Raw genomic sequence first — 24,169 nt, forward strand, 5'->3', positions numbered from 1 at the left:
GCGCCACCCCCTCCCTGCATCTACACACACACACACACACACACACAGAGCCGCGCAGCTGGCCTCTCTCGCTCCGTCCGCAGCCGGCACAGGCGCTTCCCCTCCAGGAGCCTCGCGGGGAAAGAGGCGCGGCGGGGAGGAAGAGAGAAGCAGCAGCAGCCGATCTCCTGTTTCGCCACCGGCGGGGGATCCTTCTCCTTCCTGCCGCCGCCTGGAGGTAGCTTTTCTCCTTGGCGCTGCCCCGGCCGGCTCTCCCCTCTCCCTTCCCCGCCGCGCGCCCTTGCGCCGCTCCCCCCCCCCCGGGGAGGCGCCATGGGGCTCCTGTCGCAGGGCTCCCCTCTGAGCTGGGAGAAGACGCAGCGCCACGCGGAGCACGTGCGCAAACACGGCATCCTGCAGTTCCTGCACATCTACCGGGCGGTGGGCGAGAGGCACAAGGACGTGCTCAAGTGGGGCGACGAGGTGAGTGGGGGCCGGGGAGAGGGAGCTGGAGGCCGAATCCGAGACGCTGCTTTCCTTCCTCTCCTCTCCTTCCCTCCTTCCTTTTATTTCTTTCGTCCACCCACCATGGCGCGCTTTGGCTGCTGCTGCTTCAACTTCAACACAACAGCCTTGGCAGGTAGGCCGTTGGCCGCCCTGCCCTCGCCCAGCACCCTGCACGGTGCACGTGTTGCATGAGGAGCGAGGTTCCTGGACGTCGACGGGGTTTGCTCCTGAAGGGGAAAGTTTGGGGTTGTTTTGGTGTTATTGTTGTTATTTGCTGCCCTTGGATCAGTTCAGGACATGAAAAAGCACAACATACCAGTACATAATACAGTGGTACCTCGGGTTAAGAACTTAATTCGTTCTGGAGGTCTGTTCTTAACCTGAAACTGTTCTTAACCTGAAGCACCACTTTAGCTAATGGGGCCTCCCGCTTCTGCCGCACCGCCAGAGCACGATTACTGTTCTCATCCTGAAGCTAAGTTATTAACCCGAGGTACTATTTCTGGGTTAGCGGAATCTGTAACCTGAAGCGTATGTAACGCGAGGTACCACTGTGAAAAGAAAAGCAAACCAATAACACACACACACACATGGGTTCCCTTGCACCCCCAATTCTGCTTGTTCACACTCAACCGAGGCCGTTTTTAGCAGTGTGAAACCTGTGTCACATTGGAAAGCCACAAGCACTTCCGATTTAAAGCTTGTGTCTCTCTCAATCGGTTTCAGAAGTGGTTTAAAAGGCTTGTATAGCATCCCTTATGAAAATGCCCTTTAGTTTCCCTCATGCATGTAACAGATTGTGCCTGGGTCTTCCCACATTGTGACTATTCAGTAGGCATGGTGCTTGTTTACTAATAAATGGGTTTGTATATGCTAGTCCTATCAGAAGGGCCAATAGGTCTTTGCAAGTGTGAATCTGTTCATTTACACAAGTGCCACCGTGCTCTCCTGTTATCCCGAATTAAAATGATTGAAGCAGTGTGTGCCTATATTTGCTACAGCAGTTAATACCACCAGTGTTATGAATGAGGTGAGGTGGGGAAAGAGATAAAGACAGGTTTCCCTACACTTTTCACCATCTTGGGCCATTTCATGTTTCTATTATCAAAATGCAAACAAAAATGATTTGGGGCGGCATTAGAAAGAGTTTTCAATATTATGATTTCCAGAATTTTGTTCATTAACCTTTTCTAGAAATTGATCTGAGTGTAACCGATATACCTCTTCCAAAGTGTATGATGTCAAAGCTGAAGCTTTCTGTGCTCTTGTGTTTTGGCACTCTTCGAGTTATGCTGGAAGTTAAGGCAGCAGAAACGAAAGTTATATCTTGAGGATTTGCACAGCATTCCTAGTTTGAATCTGCCTTAAGATAATTGTACTGTACATTGAAGCACCACCGTATACATACGTAATGTTCAGAATGTCATATGGAAACCAAACCTTTATACACACTGGGCTGGACTGGGCGTGGATTTCACTTCCAGGTATTGTCTTTGGGATGCTTCAATGTGGTCACTCCAAGTACAGTTTCTGAGTTGCTGGCCCAGAAGATGCTGGATTATATCAGCAGCAGCAGCAGTTCTTGAAAATTGTCCTTGAAATAAAGTTGAATGATGGCACGTAAATTGTGTAAGAGAAATAAATACAGTAATAGTATGACCTAATAATGAGTGGCAGGTTTTCTATATTATAAATCCTTAAATAGCCTTGAAGTGAAAGTGAAGGGTGGAAAAGTGTTATACTTGAGATACAGAAGTGTGAAATGCATAGCTTGCAAAGGTTACCGTAGGCCAGGGTGATTTAGCAGACAACTGAGCAAGGATTTGCATTTGGGGGAGAACCTCGAGGCGCACAAAAGTGTGCTTCATTGAGCCCAGCGCATTTCTAGTAGGAATTTGTCATGTGCTCTTAGACACAATGAACTTGAGTCTTTGGTCTCCCAACTCGGTTGCAAAATAATTTGAACACCATAGACACAATTTGATTGTGCCTAAAAGGTGCCCCCCAACCCAAAACTAATATTCATTGTGCTTCTTTTCTACTGCATCTGGTAGGTTGGGCTGGTTGAGAACATTATGGCACTTTTCATCCACAGAGGTTCCAAGCTGTTTTTTTTTCTTTCATTTGCAAGCCAACATGAGTATCTGTATCTGAGGAAGGTAGAAGAAAATGTGCAATGTGAGACAAGTTTTAATCTCTGCAGCCTACTTCGTATTGGGCACTTTGGCTGATGGATGTTGTTTATGAAAGGCATCACCTTGCAGTTCTTCTAAGCGTGCTAAAGAATTTAAATTAATGGGAGGAATTGCCATGCAACATTAAAACAGACATGCCTGTTATAATTGCTCCACACATTGTGGATTTCATAAAGCATCTCCAGACTTGCGCTGCCTTGGGCCATGGTATCTTATAAAAATTGAAGATGATTGCCCGTGGAAAGCTGTTATGTTGAAAAACATTCAAGACTCTTTTGTTAATTGTTTTTTATATATTGAAAAAAATCAAACTAATGTAACATGTTCCTAAGTGGAGGATGAGATATTTACAAGTAATTTAACTCACCAGAAGGGAAGATGGATTTGATACTTAGGAGCTACTTTTGGCCTCTCCCATCTTCACTTGATGCTTGTGTAAAAGACTTTTATAAGAATATCCTAGGTTTGCTTCATTCTTAGAGGCTTAACCTTCATGAAGATTAGAACATCTTATACTGAGTGAGACCCATTGGTTCATCCAGCCCAGTATTAGATTTGACAGCAGCTCTCAAGGTTTTTAGACTGAAGGATCCCCCCCCCCCCCGTCCTACCTTTAAGATGCAGAGATTCAACCTATTAAATGCAAAGCATTTGCTCTACAACTGAGCTTTGGCCGTCACCCAAAATCTGATACCCAAGACCACAGAATTGCATGGTTTCTTGAAGCTTATCTTGTATACTAATGAGCCGAATCCCGATTAAAAGTTGAAAAGTTACATATCATATCGTTATCTATACTGCATACAATATATGTGTATGTTATGTACACTCTTAACTTGTCTCAGCAGGGGGAAAACAGCTATTCAGTACTATCAAAGTAGAAGTTTAATCTTGTCAGGTTTTATGGTATAAAAAATAACCAACCAGAAGAAACAGATCTTCGTTTAGTTAAATCTGTGAATCTGCTTGACAACAAACCATATTTGTTACTCTTGTTTTCTCTTGGTGGTTTGTAAACTCTGTATTTTGTTAACATTTAGAATTGTAGAACAGTATTGTTTAATTTAGCATAGTGTGTGTGTGTGTGTGTGTGTTGTGCACTACATATTGATGCTGTGTCCAGCACACACTAAATTGTGTGTTAAAAGTTGATTCATGGAGAATTGTGGAGTTGGAAGGGTCCACTAGCGCCATCAAGTTCAATCCCTTGCATTGTTCTGCATTAGGCTCTGTTCTTTCCAGTCTTACACAATTTTTTACTCAGAAGTAAGATCCCTTATTTTAAAAATAACAAGTACCCTAAGGCCAACTTTAATTTGTAGAACCATAAGTCTGAAAAAGAAACAAACACACATCTCTGCCATAGCTGAGCATGTCAAATCCTACTGACTTCAGTAAGAGTTTTTGCCTCTGGGCTAATTTGGTTCTGGAGCGGCACTTCAAATGAGTCACAGCCTTTTTAAATTAATTTAAAGGTTCTTACACTTTCTTCTGATTCTGAAAAAAGGCAGCTAACTTGAAGCTTTATGTTATATGCATTTATTTAAAGAAGTGTTTGCTTTTAAACATGATGCCTGTCATCAAGTGGTCCCAAATTAGGTGTGCATACATCATGAAAATAATATTAAAATGCAGTACACATATAAAAATCTTTAAACTAATAATTAGAAAAATGTGCATCCCTGCTTCATGGAATAATAATAAATAAATAATATCAAATTAAGTGACTTATAACAGTAAACTTCCCCTAAGTGACTTATAACAGTAAACGTCTCCTGACAGTATTAAAAGACAAGCTTTATGAAAAGGTTAAGGACACCAATTAATGTTCCGTTGTCCAAGTAAAGATATGCGGACAACATCTTTCCATAATGTTGCCTATGGCTTACATTTTCCTTTTCCAATTTTAGAAACATATTTTTGAAATCTTATGTCAAGCTTAGAAAAGAAAGTATAATTTTACAAATGCTGATTTGATTTTTTTTTTACATACTTACATTTTCTATTGCTTTTGAATAACAACTAATTATATTCCTCTGCTCCCTTGGTCTACATGCAAACATTTACTTCTCCTGTACCACTTTTACTTTCCTCGGAGGTGTTTGTTTACTGAAAGAAAGGACCTCAGTAAACAACTGAAAGAAGAGGATAATGAGACATTTGTTCTTCTGCCTTGGAGAAGTTATTTCATATTATTCTACCTTGGTGCAAAGAAAGGGGTTTCGGCTCCTCCTCATGACACCCTGCCTGGGAGCATCCTTCCAGTCTGCAAACTGAGGCTGTGTGGAGGTTCCCATTTATTCTGCATCCAGTGATCTCCTGCCACTAATTTGTGAAGCCATGTAGGCACGATATTAGTCACAATTCAGATTTATCCCATATTTTCTTGAGTAATGCTGCATTTGGATTCATTTCCCCCAAAACCAGTTTTGATCTGATTTCAAAACATAAGCCATATGCGGACATCTCCTCTCTTGCCCACTGGTGTGGACAGGCAGCAGGAGACATGGAACACACATGAAACCATTCTGGTGTGGACAGTGATGTGCAGATATGATATGAAACAGCAGTAAACAACCTTTGCTGTTCTAAATCAGTAACGTGTGCACAGCCTTCGGTTGTGTGGTAAACATACTTCATTGCCCACTGCTTTGGCCAAGGGAAGGGAGAAACATGACTGTATTTCTCCACAAAGAAACTTTTGTTCTTGTCATGGTTATTTGCCAGCCTATGGAAGAGCTCTAATGAGTCCCCATTAAATAGGTGTTGAGCAGCATGGGTGTTTGGTGGGATTGAGCCCAAGAGACACAAATCTGTGGGCTTTGATGTTCATGCATATCTCTGTGTGTTTAGGTACTTCCTCTGAGCAAGGGGGAAATGCTCTCAACAGGCAATGAGAAGCCCATGATGTACTTTCTCTTCACAGAAGAGAGCAGGAAACCTCTCCGTGTTTCTCCCTTTTGATCACACCCAAACTGTATTACGAACAGACCTCCTAAAACTTCAGAAAAGATTGTCGTACTTTTCAGTGTATAAGATGCCCCCATGTATAAGACATTTTTGGGATTCCAAATAGAGAAAATGGGGGGAGATTGCCCAGAGGTGTTGACCTTTTTTTGGGGGGGGTTGCTGAAAATCGCTCACCTGCAGGAACGCAACAGCCAATCGCACACACATTGGCGAAGACACCAATCGTCTGCACGCTCGCCAAGCACAAGCATCAATCGCCCACCTAATCGCCGCAGCAGCCAATAGCCAGTAGACCTTTCGGCACCCACCAATCGTCTGCAAATACGCCACAGACAATATCCTTCTCGCAGCAGCCACCAATCGCCCATCCCACCTCTCCACTATCCGTGTATAAAACAACCCCAAGTTTTTAGCACAATATTCTAAGAAAATAACCTAGTCTTATACGTGGATTATTTATTTATTTTTTACATTTGAAAAATAGCAGCACATGCCATTTGGCTCCTAAGTTTTATACAGTCATACCTCGGGTTACAGACACTTCAGGTTGTGCTTTTTCAGGTTACGGACCCGTGGAAACCCATCAGTATTGGAACAGGTTACTTCCGGGTTTTGGCAGTCGCGCATGCGCAGAAGCTCTAAATCGCGCATGCACAGAAGCACCGAATCGCAACCCACACGTGTGCAGACGCGCCGCTGCGGGTTGCGAACGTGCATCCCGCATGGATCATGTTCACAATCCGAGAGTCCACTGTATCTCGGTTTCTAACCCTGATCACAGTGTGCTATGGAAATCCTGGTGGACTATTACATTCCCTGTTGCTTCTTTCAAAACTCATTGTGACAAAGCTTACATAATGCAAGAACTTCCAAAGCATCATTCTGTTCTCAGTTGGTATCCTACAGCATTCACACATTTGAAGCTCAATCTTATGACTCTTGACTCAGAAACAAGTAGCACTGAAATCTCTGCAAAGTCTCTAGGATCACAGCCTTAGACCAAGGATTTAATAACCTGATTGTGTACAGGATTTTGCAGCCTTTGCTTTCTGTTAGTTAGTTGGTTGGAGTAACAAGCTTTAGGTGCCGGGATTTATTTTATACCTGCAATTGTGTGTCTAATATTGTTCTGGACGGAACAAATACATATATGCAGATGACTGGAAAAATAATGTTAATGCATGCAACCAATTTCCACACGTCTCTAATATTATTCCCCCACCCACCCACTCCCCCCAAAATAAAAGTCGTTAAGTTTGTTCCCTAAACACAGCTTTGGCAGAATCTGAGAATTTGCTGGTAGCCTTACCAGCAGATTCAACAAACACAAAAATATAGCCAAACAGTATTTAGGAGTTCAGTCTCTTACTACCACAGTTGCCATGCATAGAGCTTAGAGCTGGAGATGAAGATGCAGGAAGTTTGGAAAGCTTAGTGTACAGTTAGTTATCAAGGATTCCTATTTTGGAAAGGTGTATTGTGTTTTCAGTTGGACAAAGCAGTACTTCGTACTGAATTTGCCACAGGGATGCCACTGATACCACTAGCAGGTATTTTCCCATTCCTGCTGTGACACATAGAAACAGACTGGACAATCAAGTGCCATGGCTTGGTGAGTTTCTATGCCTGTGATCTGTCACTGAAACTTACTGTAGGATTACATCTACTCACTGTGGCTGGGAAGAGGCAAATGTACTCTGTACTGGTGCAGTCATTCTTTAACAGATGCCTCTATCACAGCTTGCTTGGGTCACATAATGCCTGAGATTCCTCGCTTGTCAGAATTTTCCTAAAATGCAGATTCCTTGAATTAGACCTTTTAGGTTATTTCCCCAGTATTTCTCCTTTCTGCATTGTGTATATTTGTGTCTGCAATCAGTAGCTCATGGATAGTGACTAAATCCCATTTGGCTGAGAGCATGTTTCAAATTAAAACCTCAGTTTAGGACTTCAATGTTAGTAAATTGAATCACATATTTGTAAATTGAATCACATGTTTGAAAAGTGAAGTAGGAAGAGGCCTCCCCCCCCCTTCGTGAATTCACAAGGGAAAACAAATTGAAGCATAATAGAATTCTACAAAAGCACACATAAACAGTCCAGTTAAGAATCCCTTTTGTGTATTATGGGTTCAACCATAATAAACATCACTTTTTAAAAAATTGTCTGTTTTTATAGTATTGTCCTGCTTTGCGGTACACTGTTCAAAGAAAAGCACACTTTGTTCTCTATAATCTATCACATTTTTTCCCTTTAGTTGTGTACAAAATACTGTAATCTCTAGGTTTAGTTCTCTATAGCAAATCTAAACCCCGCTTCCTGGTTTGTGGTATGTGTTGCACATCCTTTAGTTATGTTAGACCACATGACACAGATTAGGGCACATTGCTCTGGTACAGATAGAGGGGAAATGGCTAACAGAAATACCTATGGCACATACAGAATCGCTTGTACAGTGGTACCTTGGGTTTCAGACGCTTCAGGTTACAAACTCCGCTAACCAGGAATTATTTGCTCCAGGTTGAGAACTTTGCCCCAGGGAGGGAAATTGTCATGGGTGGATCCCCCCTGCCCCCCCACCCCGATTGAAAACATCTTGAGGAGCCTGAAAAACCACAGTGACATCTGCTGAGTATTGTCGCTTGTGGCTTTAGGGATTTGCAGGTTTGTAATCTTATTTGTGATAATGAAAGTTCAATAAAACACCTGAGATTCCTACCTACAGAGCATTGCCTTGAACCTGTCAATGTGTTTACAAATGATGGCTAGCCTGCCGTATTCATCTAGTGTGCTAAATGTTGTGTGTTCGTGTTTTTGCACATCAGGTGGAATACATGTTGGTAGTATTTGACCATAAAAACAAGAGAGCGCAGTTGTCCCTAACTGGAGGAGACGTTCTTCATACTTTGCAAGAAAAAGGAGAAAGAGTAAACCCAAAGTAAGTAGCAACTGTCCTTAGAATTGGTCCACTTATTTCCTGAAGTTCAGGTGATTTTCTAAGTCAGTATCCAAGCGGTGAGCAGAACGTGGTTTGTATGTTATTTGCCACGTGGCAACTAGCGTTTATCAAAGTGGTCAGCTTTGATACAGGGTGTCATTTTGCATGCCAGAATACTGTTAATGCTGATGTCTCTGAGCAGTATTTCTCAGTTCGGATGATTGGGACTCCCAATAGGCTGGTTTCGCCGCCTGTCAGCCAGGAAGTCAGGGGACATTTGACACACAGCAATGTGGCCCTCTAAATGTTTGTCACATGCTTCTGGGTCTGGGTAAAGATAAAGGGACCCCTGACCATTAGGTCCAGTTGTGACCAACTCTGGGGTTGCGGCGCTCATCTCGCTTTATTGGCTGAGGGAGCCGACATACAGCTTCCAGGTCATATGGCCAGCATGACTAAGCCGCTTCTGGCAAACCAGAGCAGCACATGGAAACGCCATTTACCTTCCCGCCGGAGCGGTACCTATTTATCTACTTGCACTTTGACGTGCTTTTGAACTGCTAGGTTGGCAGGAGCAGGGACCGAGCAACAGGAGCTCACTCCGTCGCGGGGATTCAAACCGCGGACCTTCTGATCGGCATGTTCTAGGCTCTGTAGTTTAACCCACAGCGCCACCCGTGTCCCTCCCTGGGTCTGGGTAGCAGGAGTTAAACCCAGAATATTAGAGACATCTCAGCCCATGTAGAAAGAACCTTCACGGCAGCATTCAAAATTCGCCAGGCACATTTTGCACCTGGCTATCGGCCACTTGCGACCCGGGCGTGGCACCTGGCGTCTTCACCATCTCGAGGTGCATGCCTGGGGATCCTTGTATCTTTACTGTTTTCACACACTAACAACACATCCTGTAGAATCCTATCCATGATATTTTATCTGCACAGTCTGAATGGATTTCAGGAACCAAAAAGTTGTATTGAAAAATACGACTTTCAAGCCATCTGGCCCCAAATGGCAACTAGGCATTCCGTTTTGGCAACCATAACCCTGGTTTAAGGAGCCGTTTGGTGCCCAGCTTAGATATCTGCTTCATGGTAGGTGGCCAAAATTCTCTTTCTCATAAAGATGATGGTCTTATAAACCTAAAGTAGACTTAGTCCCCTCTGGGCAAACTGATCCAGCTGAGCAGGTTCATAAGTCTATGGCAGAAAACACATGATTCCAAGCTAAGCATTCATTCTTATATTCGTCCTTTATACCTGACTTCATTTAGCAATGTTTTCTTTTGAAACGTTTAAAGAATTTTTTGTTTTGTTAACTTTGCTTGTGTTAAATATGTGTTGACCTCCTGTGTATTGTTTTACTTTGAAATCTTTTAAGATAATATTTAAGTTGCCTGTTAATTTATGTTGGCTTTGACTGTATGCTTTATATTTGACTTTCTCCAGTAAAGTTTTATTTTGGATTGTTTTATTTGATGATTCAAATGTGCTGTAAATGGCTTTGAGTTATTTTAAAAATATAAAGCGGTATAGAGATGATGATGTTGATGATGATAGACTTACAGCAGTGGTGGCCAAACTTTGCCCTCCAGCTGTTTTTGGACTACAACTCCCATCATCACTAGCTAACAGGACCAGTGGTCATGGATGATGAGAATTGTAGTCCCAAAACAGCTGGAGGGCCAAGTTTGGCCACCAGTGACTTACAGTCACAGTTGTATGCTGTCCTTGCCTTTGGTCAAAAAGATTTCAAATGCACCATTGCTTCCTTCACAGCCATCCAACTCTGTGGAGGCCAGAATATGGAAGCTATATGATTGAGGGGACCCCTGGGCAACCCTATGGAGGGACAATGTCTGAATTTAACACTGTGCAAGACAACATGAGAAAGCGACGCCTGGAGGCTGCTTCTGTACTGAAACAAAACGAAGCTGTTTGCACTGTGACATCATTTCCAAGGTTTGTCTCCATCCTTCTAATATGGGCTGAAACAGCGTTAATCATGCTGCCCACCAGGGCTGAGTGTGCCTTGCCACCTGGCGAGAGATTCACAGCAGCCTGAGAAGCCCAGGAATAGCAGGCATTCCTCCTGCTTTTTCTGTCCTCCTCCATGGTTTCTTACAAGCCTGGAAAGCCATTGCCTCTTCCTCCCAACTCTTTGCACAGAAGGAGGGTGTCTTGTAGCTGGTGACTTATCTAACAGGGCTTTCGTCAAGCCCTCTATCTGCTTCCTAATCTGGAGATTAGTGTATTTATACAGAGTACCCGTAACTATTTCCACTTCTGTCCATGTGAGAAAGTTGTGCCCAACCCCGAAGTATTTTGTCTTTACGTTACTTTCCTTTTTGTTTTGTTCTGATGCGTTTGTAGCAATTTCCAGCTTTTATATGTTTTTGACTATTTTTAAAAGCCTTTCACGGTTTGCTTTGAAATGTGTAGACTGGGCTGTCCAGGATTTACGATACCAGAGTGTGTGCCTACCCCTGTTGAGACAGGAGCCTCCAAGTCTCTCTTCTTCCCGGACGAAGCCATTAACAAACACCCCAGGTTTAGGTGAGTATATTTCAGAATGAAGAGAGTTGTCCTTTCTCTCGGGATGTGCAAATCGTAGAATAGTATTTCCCTTTTGGGTGGAAAGCAAAACTTAACCGGAGGATGTAGTGCTTTTGAAAACAAGCTGCGTACTGCCCTCCTTCTGGGTGCCCACCAGAACTTCTTTTTCCTGTGTGCCCCCTAAAACTGTTCTGGAGCAGATTTGTGGGTGGCAGTGCAGGGAAAGGTGCGTGCGAGGCAGCACCATGAGCAGCCAGACGTCCTTCCCAAATGGAATTGCATTTTTTTGAATACCACCTGAATAAAGTGTACACTCATTGATACTTATAATCTCCTTCAGGTTTAAATTTCTTTGCTCAGTAGTATATGTAGAATATGTATATGTTGACTGTGGCCAGCTTCTGGTACAGTTTTATTGACATCTGATGAACGTTCCTTACATTAGGAGCAGGTAGTTACATTAGGAGTACATTAGGAGTTCATCAGTACATCTGATGAACGTTCCTTACATTAGGAGCAGAGACTTGCACACCCCTTTCTCCTCAGAGGAATTTCTCTATTTATAAACCGGTTGAGGCTGTGCAGAGGTGTGTGCGTGTGAAGACCCTGACGGCTTGCTGCCTCCTGGCAACTGCTGCAGCAGCAGAACATTTGATTATAGTTGAAGATAAATAAATTCTGCTCCCCTGGCTTTCTCTTACAGCTTTCTGTCATAGTTGTAGCAGAAGAACAATGACTACTTGCTACTTTGCCAAACCTTTATATTAGGCATTACAAATATAGGCCGTCAAAAAACATCCATATCTAAAATTTTAAAATATATACAAATAAACAGCCATGTAAAAATATGTCATAATGAGGATTTTCATGGGAGTTTCTTCCCGCTAAATAGTGCCATTCACTACTCTGAGAGATACTGTTGATAAAAATTTGCAGTTACTTCCAGGTTAATGTCAGACAGATAGAATCTGATATTTTCATTGTGCCGTGATGTTAGACTACCCAAAAAAGGGGGAAAGCACGTGTTTGTGTAGTTGGTTGTACCATGGACAGTAGAAAAGAATATGTTCTGCTGTGTCCGGCACATTCAAAAAAACATCCGCAATGTCTATCGTTTCTGGGGATGTTTAAATATCTGCCCTTGACAAACGTTGAGGGGAAAGCGTTCAGTCGGGCTAATTTTGAAATGTAAGTGACCCTGTTATCTGTTGTATTTAAACCATAAAACTTGGAGGAGCAAATTGTATTTACAGCTAACTCAATATTTTGTTTTTCAATGTCCCTTAATCTGATTTTAATATTACGATAATTGTATTGCTCACTTGAATTATACAAGAGTTCCAAGTCAATGGGACGCGGGTGGCGCTGTGGGTAAAAGCCTCAGCGCCTAGGACTTGCCGATCGCATGGTCGGCGGTTCGAATCCCTGTGGCGGGGTGCGCTCCCGTCTTTCGGTCCCAGCGCCTGCCAACCTAGCAGTTCGAAAGCACCTCCGGGTGCAAGTAGATAAATAGGGACCGCTTACCAGCGGGAAGGTAAACAGCGTTTCCGTGTGCAGCTCTGGCTCGCCAGAGCAGCGATGTCACGCTGGCCACGTGACCCGGAAGTGTCTTCGGACAGCGCTGGCCCCTGGCCTCTTGAGTGAGATGGGCGCACAACCCCAGAGTCTGGCAAGACTGGCCCATACGGGCAGGGGTACCTTTACCTTTACCTTTTCCAAGTCAATACCAATAGAACTGATTTTTCTATGTAAGAGTTGGAACCATCTGGATTTATAAGAGTCCTTAAATAAGTCAGAAATCAGACTCGAAGGCTGGAAATTGAAATCGCAACGCAACCAGTATTTTATAGTGCTAGCCCACACCCAATATTCCATCGTGTGTATACCTAGTTCTGCACACATCGTCTCATACTTGATTGAACTTGGGAGCCCCAGGATATGTCTCAAGAAACTTGAGCGTTTCTTATCTAAATCACTATTATATGCTTGTACAGTGGTACCTCAGGTTAAGTACTTAATTCGTTCTGGAGGTCCGTACTTAACCTGAAACTGTTATTAACCTGAAGCACCACTTTAGCTAATGGGGCCTCCTGCTGCTGCCGCACTGCCAGAGCATGATTTCTGTTCTCATCCTGAAGCAAAGTACTTAACCCGAGGTAATATTTCTGGGTTAGCAGAGTCTGTAACCTGAAGCGTATGTAACCTGAGGTACCACTGTATCTGTATTGGGATCCCGAAAAGTTGCTGGGACACCACTTTAGCTTGAAAAATTTGAATAACGGTTGGTATAAATTTGTTACCTTTCTGAAAATAAAAGCAAGCTATATATAGTAGCAGAATATAACATTTCTACTTCAGAGGATTCTTTATCCAGGGAGTCCTCTGAAGCAGCAGTGCTGTTCTGATACAAACCTAGCTGAGTAGGAAGATCCAGAAAAAAATTAAAATTAAAAGTTTACATCTAAGTTTAAAAAATAAAACACTATTTTGCTAATCACTAAAAAGGGTGCGGCTGTTGTTTGTTGAGATGGCATTTCAGCAGGTTCCTTTTCCGTTTTAGTACTTTAACAAGAAACATTCGACACAGAAGAGGAGAAAAAGTAGTGATAAACGTACCAAGTAAGTGAGCAAATAATTTGCTTTTCAAAAAGGGAAGTAGGACCATTAGCAACGGGTTTAACTTTTTGTCACCCTGTCTAATGCAGTATTTAAAGACAAGAATACTCCGTCGCCATTCATAGAAACATTCCCTAATGATGATGGTGAAGGGGCAAGAGCCGTCAAGCCTGACCATGTCTACATGGATGCCATGGGGTTTGGAATGGGCAACTGCTGCCTTCAGGTAAACTCGCAGAAACAAATGCTTTAGCAAATATATATATATTTGCTAGTGCTTTTAAGCAATATTAACTTCCATATTAAAGCCTGCAGCTCCTGCTTACATAAAGTGATTGTATAGCCTACTGGCTAGCCATCCCTAGGAGGAACGTGAGCAAGGAACTGCTTGGGAGACCATACTGGGATTTCCCATTACAATTGCGTCTTCATATCTGCATGAAGGGGTTGGTTGCAGTTGGTTAAAATAATGCAAGTGACCATAGGCTTTTGCAGCTTTGGTGTCATGGGGACGTTGGTTCTACAGCTTGCTAAAGTGGCCGTGCATATTTTATTTCTTTTGGTTTAATAGCGGTTGGCTTGATATCATCCTACAGGTAACATTCCAGGCTTGCAGCATCTCTGAAGCAAGATACCTTTATGATCAGCTAGCGACCATCTGTCCCATCGTGGTGAGTGAGTGGTAGAATTTATTGCGCCAAACATTATATAATTCATAAAGAAAATCAACATAAAGAAGGTCAAGTGTGTGTGTGCAGGTCAAGTGAAATTGTGTATAACTGAAACCAATTGAAAAATCCTGCAAATGCCCTGCTCTGCCCTTTTAGTGACGTTTCAGTGATATCTTTGTGGGGTCACATCAGGGTTCGGCGCGATGCACATATGCACATCCACACACATATTGAACGTGTGTACAGTGGTACCTCGCAAGACGAAATTAATTTGTTCTGCGAGCTTTTTCGTCTTGCGAATTTTTCATCTTGCGAAGCACGGATTCCTATAGGAATGCATTGAAAATCAAACTTGCAAGACATTTTCGTCTTGCGAACCAAGCCCATAGGGAAATTCGTCTTGCGAAGCAACTCAAAAAACGAAAAACTCTTTCATCTTGCGAGTTTTTCGTCTTACGAGGCATTCGTCTTGCGAGGTACCACTGTAAATGTGTCTGTGTGTGCCCACATTCTATTGAGCAGAACAACCTTTGGGTTTCAGGTTATATTGGCCTTAACGGTCATATCTCTTAATTAGATTTTTGTCATAAGTAAGGATAACTTTTGTTTTCAAACAAGATATTACAAAAAGTTAATGGCTTCCACCTAGCGTGTAAGTGGTATCACTGCTACGCTTACCAAAGAAGTTCAGGTAAAATAAGAGTTTGAAAAATCCTATTTTACTTTCACAGCATTTGTGAAACAAGCACTTAAAGTTGAACTCTTTGGTGCCTCCTCACTGTGGAAACAAAACGATATAAGGAAAGTGGCGCTGTTTTAGGAAGTGGTAAGGGAAGACTGGTGGTGAATGGCAGTAGTCAATAACGAAATTATGTATGAATTATGATTTTAGTAGATCATGCTTTATCTTGTGTTCTGTGTTAATTATTATAACGCATTTCGTATATTTTATAAATTTTATTTTTAAGGGGGAAAATCAGCAAGAGAGGCAGGGCAACAGAATATTTGTTGCAAAGGCCCATGTACCCCATAAGATCCAACCCTAACCTTATGGTGTTCAAATGCACAGGGCTCTGCACAGGTTTTCTGAATACTACCAACTTGGGGGCACTTTGCAAGAACTGATGGAGGATGAGAACACAGGGGTTCAGAGAAGTGGTCCAATCACCCTAGAATGAGATTTGCAAGCAATTTATGTGTGATGTGTTACGTTATGCCAATAAAATGCTCAGTTTGGAACTGGGTATTCTTGCACAACTTGCTTACCTGTGGATAAACAAAGCCCTGTCCTGCTAGGTGAAGTCTTTTTGCCAACTGATGGGCCACACCGAACGAAACCCAGTTGTCATTTTTTAAAAAATAGAATGAGGTATTCCTCATAGGACTCCCTCTGTATATGCTTCTTCCGGGAACATAAATATGCAGCTGTAGTACACTGAATGAGATAGTGCATGCTAGATTAGGAAGAGGGAGACTATATTAGAGAATGCTAACCGAAGCTCCACATTATATGTGTTTTATTAGCCCAAAATGTGCTGCTATTCAGTAAGATACAGCTCTTGTAAGAGTTCTCTGATTGAAGGCAAGTTGTGGGGGGGACGTGCCTTGTTTTTCGGAACGAACCATCTTTAGATTTAAATGGCGATACATTAGCAGCTTTCTGTACTTCCTGACGCTTTTCTTTTAGATGGCATTAAGTGCGGCAGCTCCCTTATACAGAGGCTACGTGACAGATATCGATTGCCGTTGGGGAGTGATATCTGCCTCCGTAGACGACAGAACGAGGGAGGAGAGGGGATTGGAGGTAAGTGCACACAAGGACCTGAGTGATGATAATAACAGCCTGTGTAGCGAATGCTTCTGCAGTATGTATTAAGAGTTTGCGTTGCCTTGGGACAAAGGCCAGGGCAAAACGTGAGAAGTTTTTTTGGCTTGCTGGAGATCTCTGTAAAGGAGCATGAGTCAAAGTGGGGACCTCTGAAGTGTTTTGTGGTGCCTTAGCTGTCCAGGCACTTTAAAAAAAGGGCTACAGGCACTCAGGAAAATGACCATAATCCACTCTGGATTGGGCTGTACAGTAGTACCTCGGGTTACATACGCTTCAGGTTACAGACTCCGCTAACCCAGAAATACAGACTCCGCTAACCCAGAAATAGTACCTCGGGTTCAGGATGAGAACAGAAATCGCGCAGTGGCGGCAGCGGGAGGCCTCATTAGCTAAAGTGGTGCTTCAGGTTAAGAACGGACCTCCAGAACGAATTAAGTTCTTAACCCGAGGTACGTGTGTGTGTGTGTGTATCATCCCTTTTAGCAAAAAAACCAAAGCAAAAAACACTCTAATGCCATTTTTTAGCTTTCTGTTAGTGAAGGGGAAGGAATGAAGAAGACTTGGACCCCTTGAACTAGGTCTTTCAAGTCAATTTGGGCTGCTTTCAACCCAAATGGCATGGTCAGTGCGCACTCCTAGTATATAGCCTTAGTTACAAAATGGTTGTTTTTAAAAATTCATTTAAAATCAAGTTTTAAATTGAATACAGATTTGGCTAGTTAACAAAGGTTTCACGTGGGTTTTTTGTTTGTTTTTTTTTAAAAAAGCTCTTTTGGCACAGGAATGGGGAGCTTGTGGACCTGCACACCTTGTTGGACTACAACTCCCATCATCCCTGACCTGTTATGATGCTGGCTGACGACTGCTCCCAACAGTTTTCCATAGATACTAAATAGGGTTTGTAACAAAGTAGTGCAGCCAGTTTCTACGCTCTGAAACCACCCCCTTGAAAACCAAACAACGGTTCAGGATAATGCTGTTGTTGATGGTTCAAGAGCCGATGAGAGATCAAGCAGAATTAAGAGGGTTGCGCTCCTGTTGTCTTGATAAAAGTCATCCATTGACAAAGGTCCAGATCACAAGCAGTAACCAAGGTTTGTTCTTGGCTTATGGCTTGTGGGTTGCTTGGTAGAAACACCATGAGCATTGGTTCAGACAACAAAACATGCCAGACTGGGGGCTGTTTCCTCTTTGTGGCACAGCAGTGAGTGGGGGAAGAGGGGGAATTTTTAAATAGCATACACCAACTCAGTGCTTGTTCACGTGAAATCATTGTTTGTTGTTTAGTGTGGCGTGAACTGGGCCTGCTTTTAGTATCTATTGCCAGGTAACATTTATAATTACTAGATATGGTTACTATCACTAGATTCCCCCCTTCTTCTTAAATTACACAGCCGTTGAAGAACAACCGCTACAGAATCAATAAATCCAGATACGATTCCATAGACAGTTATCTCTCTGAATGTGGTGAAAAATACAATGACATTGATTTGACGGTAGATAAAGAAATCTACGAGCAGTTAGTAAAGGAAGGTAAGTTTATTTGAAACTGCGTGACAGTGACGTTTATGTTGATTTCTGTCTTAACAATACGTAATCTGTAAGAAGGGCTTCTCGTGATGAATTTTGCAGTGGCTGTGCTTGAAATACCATGGCGCATAAAGTAGGATATTTATTAAGGAATTTTCTGAAGAGCACACCTCATCTAGAAAACAGATTTTGTTCTTAAGTAGTAGGAAATAATGGATTAGCAACAAATGGCAACACTACAAGCCACAAACCATAATTCCCTTTATATTCGCAAAAGCTCATAGGTTTATGGTGATTATTCCACTTCTCAAATAATTCTTAGTGAAGCAACTGCAGGCAAATATGAATTCACCTAGTTATCATATTTGAGAGGCCAGTTTTCTTCTTAATATTGAAAAGTGTCCCAATTTCTTGATTTTTATAGGCATTGACCATCTGTTGGCCCAACACATTGCTCATTTATTTATCCGTGATCCTTTGACTCTGTTCGAAGAGAAAATACATCTGGATGATGCAAATGAATCTGACCACTTTGAGGTTGTATCTTATACTAGTGTCCTAATAGTAAAAGCTGTATTTTTTCTGCTCAGTGTACTATGGACTGCTGTAGAGCATGCAACATGCAACTACATTCAGATAAGCCAAGGGATTTGCAGTAGTTTGTGGTCCATGGGCATTTCTTAAATTACAAGTGTATCCATGTTGGGGACATAGAATAGACTTCGTTGCCCATTGTCTAAATTTAAATAATCAGATATCAGCAGAAGTGCAGAGTGAACCAAAAATATCTAAACGTACGGGTAAGCATTCAGAGCAGAAGTCAGTATTGACTTGGAAAGACTCCTATAACTCATCTGGCACAGTGCAAAAAGCAAGTGAAAGGACAGACAAAGTGTGCTCTCACTGGAACCAGCATCCTGTCTGAAGAGCTGCATCAAACTCTAGTTTAAAATGACAGAAATGTGCCTGCAATCTTAGCTTCAAATTATTGCTCTTTTATTGGGGTAGAATAAAAGCCAGCATGGTGTTCTAGTTAGAATTTTAGACTAGAACCGGGGAGGCCTGTGTTCAAATCATGACGCTCACTGTGTGGCAAAAACAGTTTCATAATAGTTTACCACTCTTGAAGCTGTTAGAGGTCATAGCCTTAATGTGTATATACTGTCTTTTGCAGAATATTCAGTCAACAAATTGGCAGACAATGAGATTCAAACCACCACCTCCAAATTCAGACATTGGATGGAGGGTTGAGTTCAGACCAATGGAGGTAAGTAAGAAGCATGTTTCATAGATAGGACTGTTAAATCACAAAGCCTAGGGCTTGCCGATCAGAAGGTTGGCAGTTCGAATGCCCGTGACAGGGTGAGTTCCTGTTGCTCGGTCCCTGCTCCTGCCAACCTAGCAGTTCGAAAGCACGAAGTACAGGTAGATAAACCTTCCGATGGGAAGGTAAATGGCGTTTCTGTGCACTGCTCTGGTTCGCCAGAAGCAGCTTAGTCATGCTGGCCACATGATCCGGAAAAACTTTCTGCGGACAAACACTGGCTCCCTCGGCCAGTAAAGTGAGATGAGCGCCGCAACCCCAGAGTCGTCCACGACTGGACCTAGTAGTCACAGGTCCCTGCAAATGAAAACTTTACAGTCCAAAGCATAGAGTTGAAGGGGTTGTAGCTGTCTATTCACATCTGTCATGTATGTCTTTTTAAAGAAACATCAACGGTTTTGATAAGGTGTGCAGTTCAGCTTCACTCAGATCAGTGGTGATTCTTGCCATTTGATTTCACTGCCTGGTGTGTTGCACCCAGTCTCTGTCCAAACACAAGTAATAGGTATGGACATCTTAAAATCATGAAGGGCAACTGCTTTTATATCATGGCTTAACCCCCCCCCCCCCAGAATATAATCCACAAATTTTAGCTTCTGGGTATAGAAAATAAAAGTGAGTGCGTGTGTCACTACTTTGCTAACGCTACAGTAATGGAGACTGTTAGCAGTCCTGGGAAGAAATTGTGTGGTGAGGGGAAACTCTCATCTATACATCACTTTCCAGCTTCTAACTGGAATTTCCTTCACTCTGGGGCAGAGGCCCCATGTTTGCTTGAATGCAAGATTCCCCACCCCCCACCCTGCAAGGTAGAATCCACTTAATCTAATGGGTAGGATCCTTGCAGGCTCAGGGATATTCTGTGCCCGAGAAAGTATGGGGTGTCTACTGTTTTTGCTTCTTTGTGGAAGAGGGCACAAGCCCAAAGGCCATTCCCAGTCTTCTCACTGTTGTGTGAGTTTCAGAGCAACGGAGCAAAAAAGATTTCAGACTGTGAACTTGCTGCTCAACCATGTTAGTGGTTCTTCTGGCACACTTGTCCATCTTATATTCGGTGATTTCTCAATCCCTAGGTCCAGTTAACAGACTTTGAGAATTCTGCCTACGTTGTGTTTGTAGTGTTGCTGACTCGAGTCATTCTCTCCTACAAACTGGATTTTCTCATTCCTTTGTCCAAGGTAAGAGGAGCATTTTCTTCCTCGGTCTAATGTATTCGAACCGTGAAAACATTTCCTATTCTCACCTAAGGTGAGAATTGACTTAAAATACACATGCTCCCCTTTGTATGTATTACAACTTTTTATATTTTTTTTTAAATTGCTTTTGTTAGTTTTTTAAAAATTCTGTTCATGGTTTGGAATCCAAGGTTACGTGAACGGAAGGCAGCTCACACAACTGAATTTTCTCCATTCTCAAAAGGCTTCTCTGGAGTGTGCCTTGCAAATGGCATAGGCTGTGCTTGAAGAGGGATCACTTGAGCATAGGGAATTGCCTAAATGTGTGTGGAGGCACTCTGTTGGCACAGTCGTCCTCTCTCCAGTTCTGCGACTATAGTTGCAGAAGTAGGGTTCCACTCCAAAGTATAGTTCTGTTAGCTTTCCTAATATTTTGTGGTTTTCAGAGACCCTTGCCCAAATCAACTTCTTTGCTAAAAAAACCCCCACGTTTTGCAGAAAATTCTAGCCTATGTGGTAGGATGTGCACTTGGCCTGGAAAGATGCCTAATACTTCCCGGAATCTGTAGTTTCCTGTAATAGTTTTGCAAACCTCGCTTGACAGGGTGAGCACTGGGAACGTAGGAAGCCACGTTACAACCAGGTGGAACATTTCTCTATCTAGTCCAGTATTGTCTGCACTCACTGACAAGATCCCAAGCAGAAGTCTTTATCCTTTTAACAGGAGATGTTGCGAACTGAACCTGGTGCTAACAAAGCACGCCAACCCATTTTGCATTGAACTTCCCGCAAGAAATCAGACTTTCAAACTGAGCACTCTGGTTCCGTGTGAATGTGAATGCTAAGCTGTGAAAGGGGGAAATGTCGCTCTGTGTGTGATGTCTAGTTGCTTTCTATATATTTAAACTAGTAAGTAAGTGAACAGCTCAAAGTCGTCTCAAATTGCTAAATTCCTCCCTATGGTTGTGTACATGAATAAACAAATGTGTGCCCAGAATAGCTTGTGAAGTGGCAACCATTTTTCATCGTAGTTGCTGTCGGAGGAACTGCAGTTGTGACCAAGCAGATGGCTTGCTGATTCACCCTGAAGTTTTTCCCAAGTGCCACTTGTGTAAATGATCGCGTTTAGGAAGCCAGATGTGTAAGCCAACCCTATGAAATGCAGTTTCCAAGACTCTCAGACCTAGACTGAACACTTCCCTTGCTACCATCTAATATATAACCTTTCTCCCCCACGTCTCCATTCGCTAGGTGGATGAGAACATGAAAGTAGCTCAGAAACGGGATGCTGTTCGGAAAGGCATGTTTTATTTCAGAAAAGACATTTGTAAAGGTAGGCTCCTGTCTGTCTGTCTGTTTGTCTGTCTGTCTGTTTGCTGGTCGGCTTTATTAGTCACTTGAAGTATATACGATGACCAGTGATTAAGTTAATTTTATGAGAAAATTAGTTTTAGAAAACTGTTACAATGATATACACTGAAATTCAGCCAGGGGGATTTGAGGAAGTCACTTAACAATGTTACTAAGATTGGATTAAGTACAATTAAGAGGTTTGTTTGTTTAAAAATTTTGGGAAATCAATTAAAGGGGGGGGGAATGAAGTATATATGATGAGCATGAATCTAACGGTTTTCTTTAGCTGTTCTGTGTTCTCTTTCCTCCCCCCCCCAAAAAAAATGTGTCTTCATCTGAAAAGGTGGCAATGCTGTAGTGGACGGATGTGGGCCAGCTCAAAATGGTACAGAGACAGATTCTGAAGAGTATACCTTAATGAGCATAGATACAATAATCAATGGAAAGGTGAGGACAACTTCTACATTTTAAACAAGGCGGAAGCTTCATATTAAGATCCATAAACAGACTGCAGGGAAGTGTAGACGCTTTCTCTTGTCTCTCCAGGTGTATACCTTTGATGCTCTGCTCCTTGCTCCAGCGACTTCCAACCAGCCCACTACCCACCCACTACCCTCAGGGAGTTTTCAGTCTTGGTGTATGAATAGGGATGGGATGGAGGGCCTTAACTTCCTTAACTCTCTCTGGATTGGGCAGGGGTAGGATTCAGTAACGTTGTGGGCCTAAAGCATTCAGGCAGGAGTCTCAGATTTGGGACTCCTGAGGACAGAAGATGATGGATGCTGATTCACAAGACATATGTAGAGCCCTGTTGGATTGGGCAAAGCCCCGTCTACACAGACCAACCAAATACCTTCAGGATATGGCAGTGTAGTTTTGTTAATTCGTTTTGAAATTTATATCCCACCTTTCCTCCGATAATCTCATGGTGGTGTACATGGGAACTCCCCATTTTATCATTAGAAATAACCCTGAGAGGCAGGTTAGGTTGAGACAGTGACTGGCCCAAATCTCACCCAGATCTTAATTGGCTGAGTTGCCTGTCTTTCATTTTGACTTAGCCTATAAGACAAGGGTGGGGAACCTGTTGCCCTCTAAGATGTTGTTGGACTACAACTCCCATTATTCCATTGGCCATGTCTGCTGGGACAGAAGGGAGCTGGAAGGCCACGACAGGTCAAGTTTATGGGGTCTCGAACTAAATTTTCGTAGACTGTTAAGACAGGTTGAGAATCCCTTGGAAGAGGAAACCTTGGGTTTGAAGTATTCGACTAAAAGGAAAAACTTTTTATTTCAATTATGATCTGCCTCTTGCAGGAAGGAGTATTTCCTGGATTAATTCCAATTTTGAACTCTTACCTTGAAAATATGGAAGTGGACGTAGATACAAGGTGCAGCATTCTAAACTACCTGAAACTCATTAAAAAGAGAGCATCAGGTAAGGAAACGCTCTTGGCATCACCAGTGATACAGGTTTTTGGAAGTATTTGAATCGGAAAGCTTTTAATGTCCTAAGTAGAATAGTATATGATGCAGCCTGCTTTGGTTTTAATTTAACTTTATATGACCTTCTATTTTGCCAACTCCTCTTATCACATTCATGTCTATTTATTTGCAGCGGCCTAAAAGTTAACTACAACTCTGACTGCAAATCACCTTTCCATTTTATCCATTTGTTTTTGCTAAATAGTTCCCCCCCCCCATAGAAGTAAAACCTTCAGAAATTTAAAAACTCTGTAGAAAAACAGGAATGCAAAAAAAAAAATGTTTTTGTGGATGATGATAGAGAAACTTGATAGAACTTGTTTTATTTACAATGTGGTTTGAGACGTACAGTCGTACCTCGGAAGTCAGACGCCTTGCGAGTTGAACGTTTTGGCTCACAAGTGCCACAAACCCGGAAGTGAGTGTTCTGGTTTGTGAGTGTTCTTTGGAACCCAAACATCCGACACAGGTTCCGCAGCTTCCTGCAGCCAATTGGAAGCTGCACCTTGGTTCCGGAACGGATTCTGTTCGACTTCCAAGGTGTGACTGTATCTGAAATTGGTGTTTTACTATTGAAACCCAATGAGTGCTTTGCCTGCATTCCTTGCGTTGGATATGGTTTGAGACAGCACCTTGGAGCTTGTATTCAGTTATAAAATGGCCTTGCAAAGTAAGTTACCTCTTAAAACAGAAAGCAAAGGGATGGGTATATATTTTCACAGTAGATAGGAAAATGTGAATTTGTGTGATGTTTTCTTCTCCCCCAGGAGAATTAATGACAGCCGCTCGATGGATGCGAGAGTTCGTCGCGAACCACCCAGCATACAAACATGACAGTGTGATTACTGAAGAGATTAATTACAGCCTGATTTGGAAATGCTACCAAATCGCCGAAGAGCAAGTTGAATGCCCTGAACTGCTTGGTAACAAAGTAAAATACAGCGGAACTAAAACCAGCACTTTTTGATGAAAGGTTTTAATCCATTGGGGGGGGGCATTCTCTGCTAAAGCACTAGCTATATTTACTGGTGTGAATACCTGCAGTT

The 24,169-nt window shown here is 42.5% G+C and overlaps 2 protein-coding genes across 2 annotated transcripts in view; both read left to right on the forward strand.

Moving 5' to 3' along the window:
• GCLC (glutamate-cysteine ligase catalytic subunit) lies at positions 1-24,095 on the forward strand. Its single transcript, XM_081906261.1, has 16 exons — positions 1-462; positions 8,477-8,589; positions 10,365-10,547; positions 11,028-11,141; positions 13,702-13,760; positions 13,847-13,983; positions 14,354-14,428; positions 16,116-16,232; positions 17,651-17,789; positions 18,211-18,323; positions 18,961-19,053; positions 20,184-20,288; positions 21,537-21,618; positions 21,982-22,085; positions 22,956-23,076; positions 23,891-24,095. Exons 1-16 carry the CDS (start codon positions 313-315, stop codon positions 24,088-24,090), a joined length of 1,905 nt encoding a protein of 634 aa, XP_081762387.1. The 5' UTR covers positions 1-312; the 3' UTR covers positions 24,091-24,095.
• Positions 1-24,169, forward strand: part of ELOVL5 (ELOVL fatty acid elongase 5) — a 214,622-nt gene that overhangs the window by 91,532 nt on the left and 98,921 nt on the right. The gene's annotated exons all lie outside the window — the stretch shown is intronic.

The sequence above is a fragment of the Podarcis melisellensis genome, assembly GCF_964234715.1.
Source record: "Podarcis melisellensis genome assembly, chromosome: 3".
Lineage (NCBI taxonomy): Eukaryota > Metazoa > Chordata > Lepidosauria > Squamata > Lacertidae > Podarcis > Podarcis melisellensis.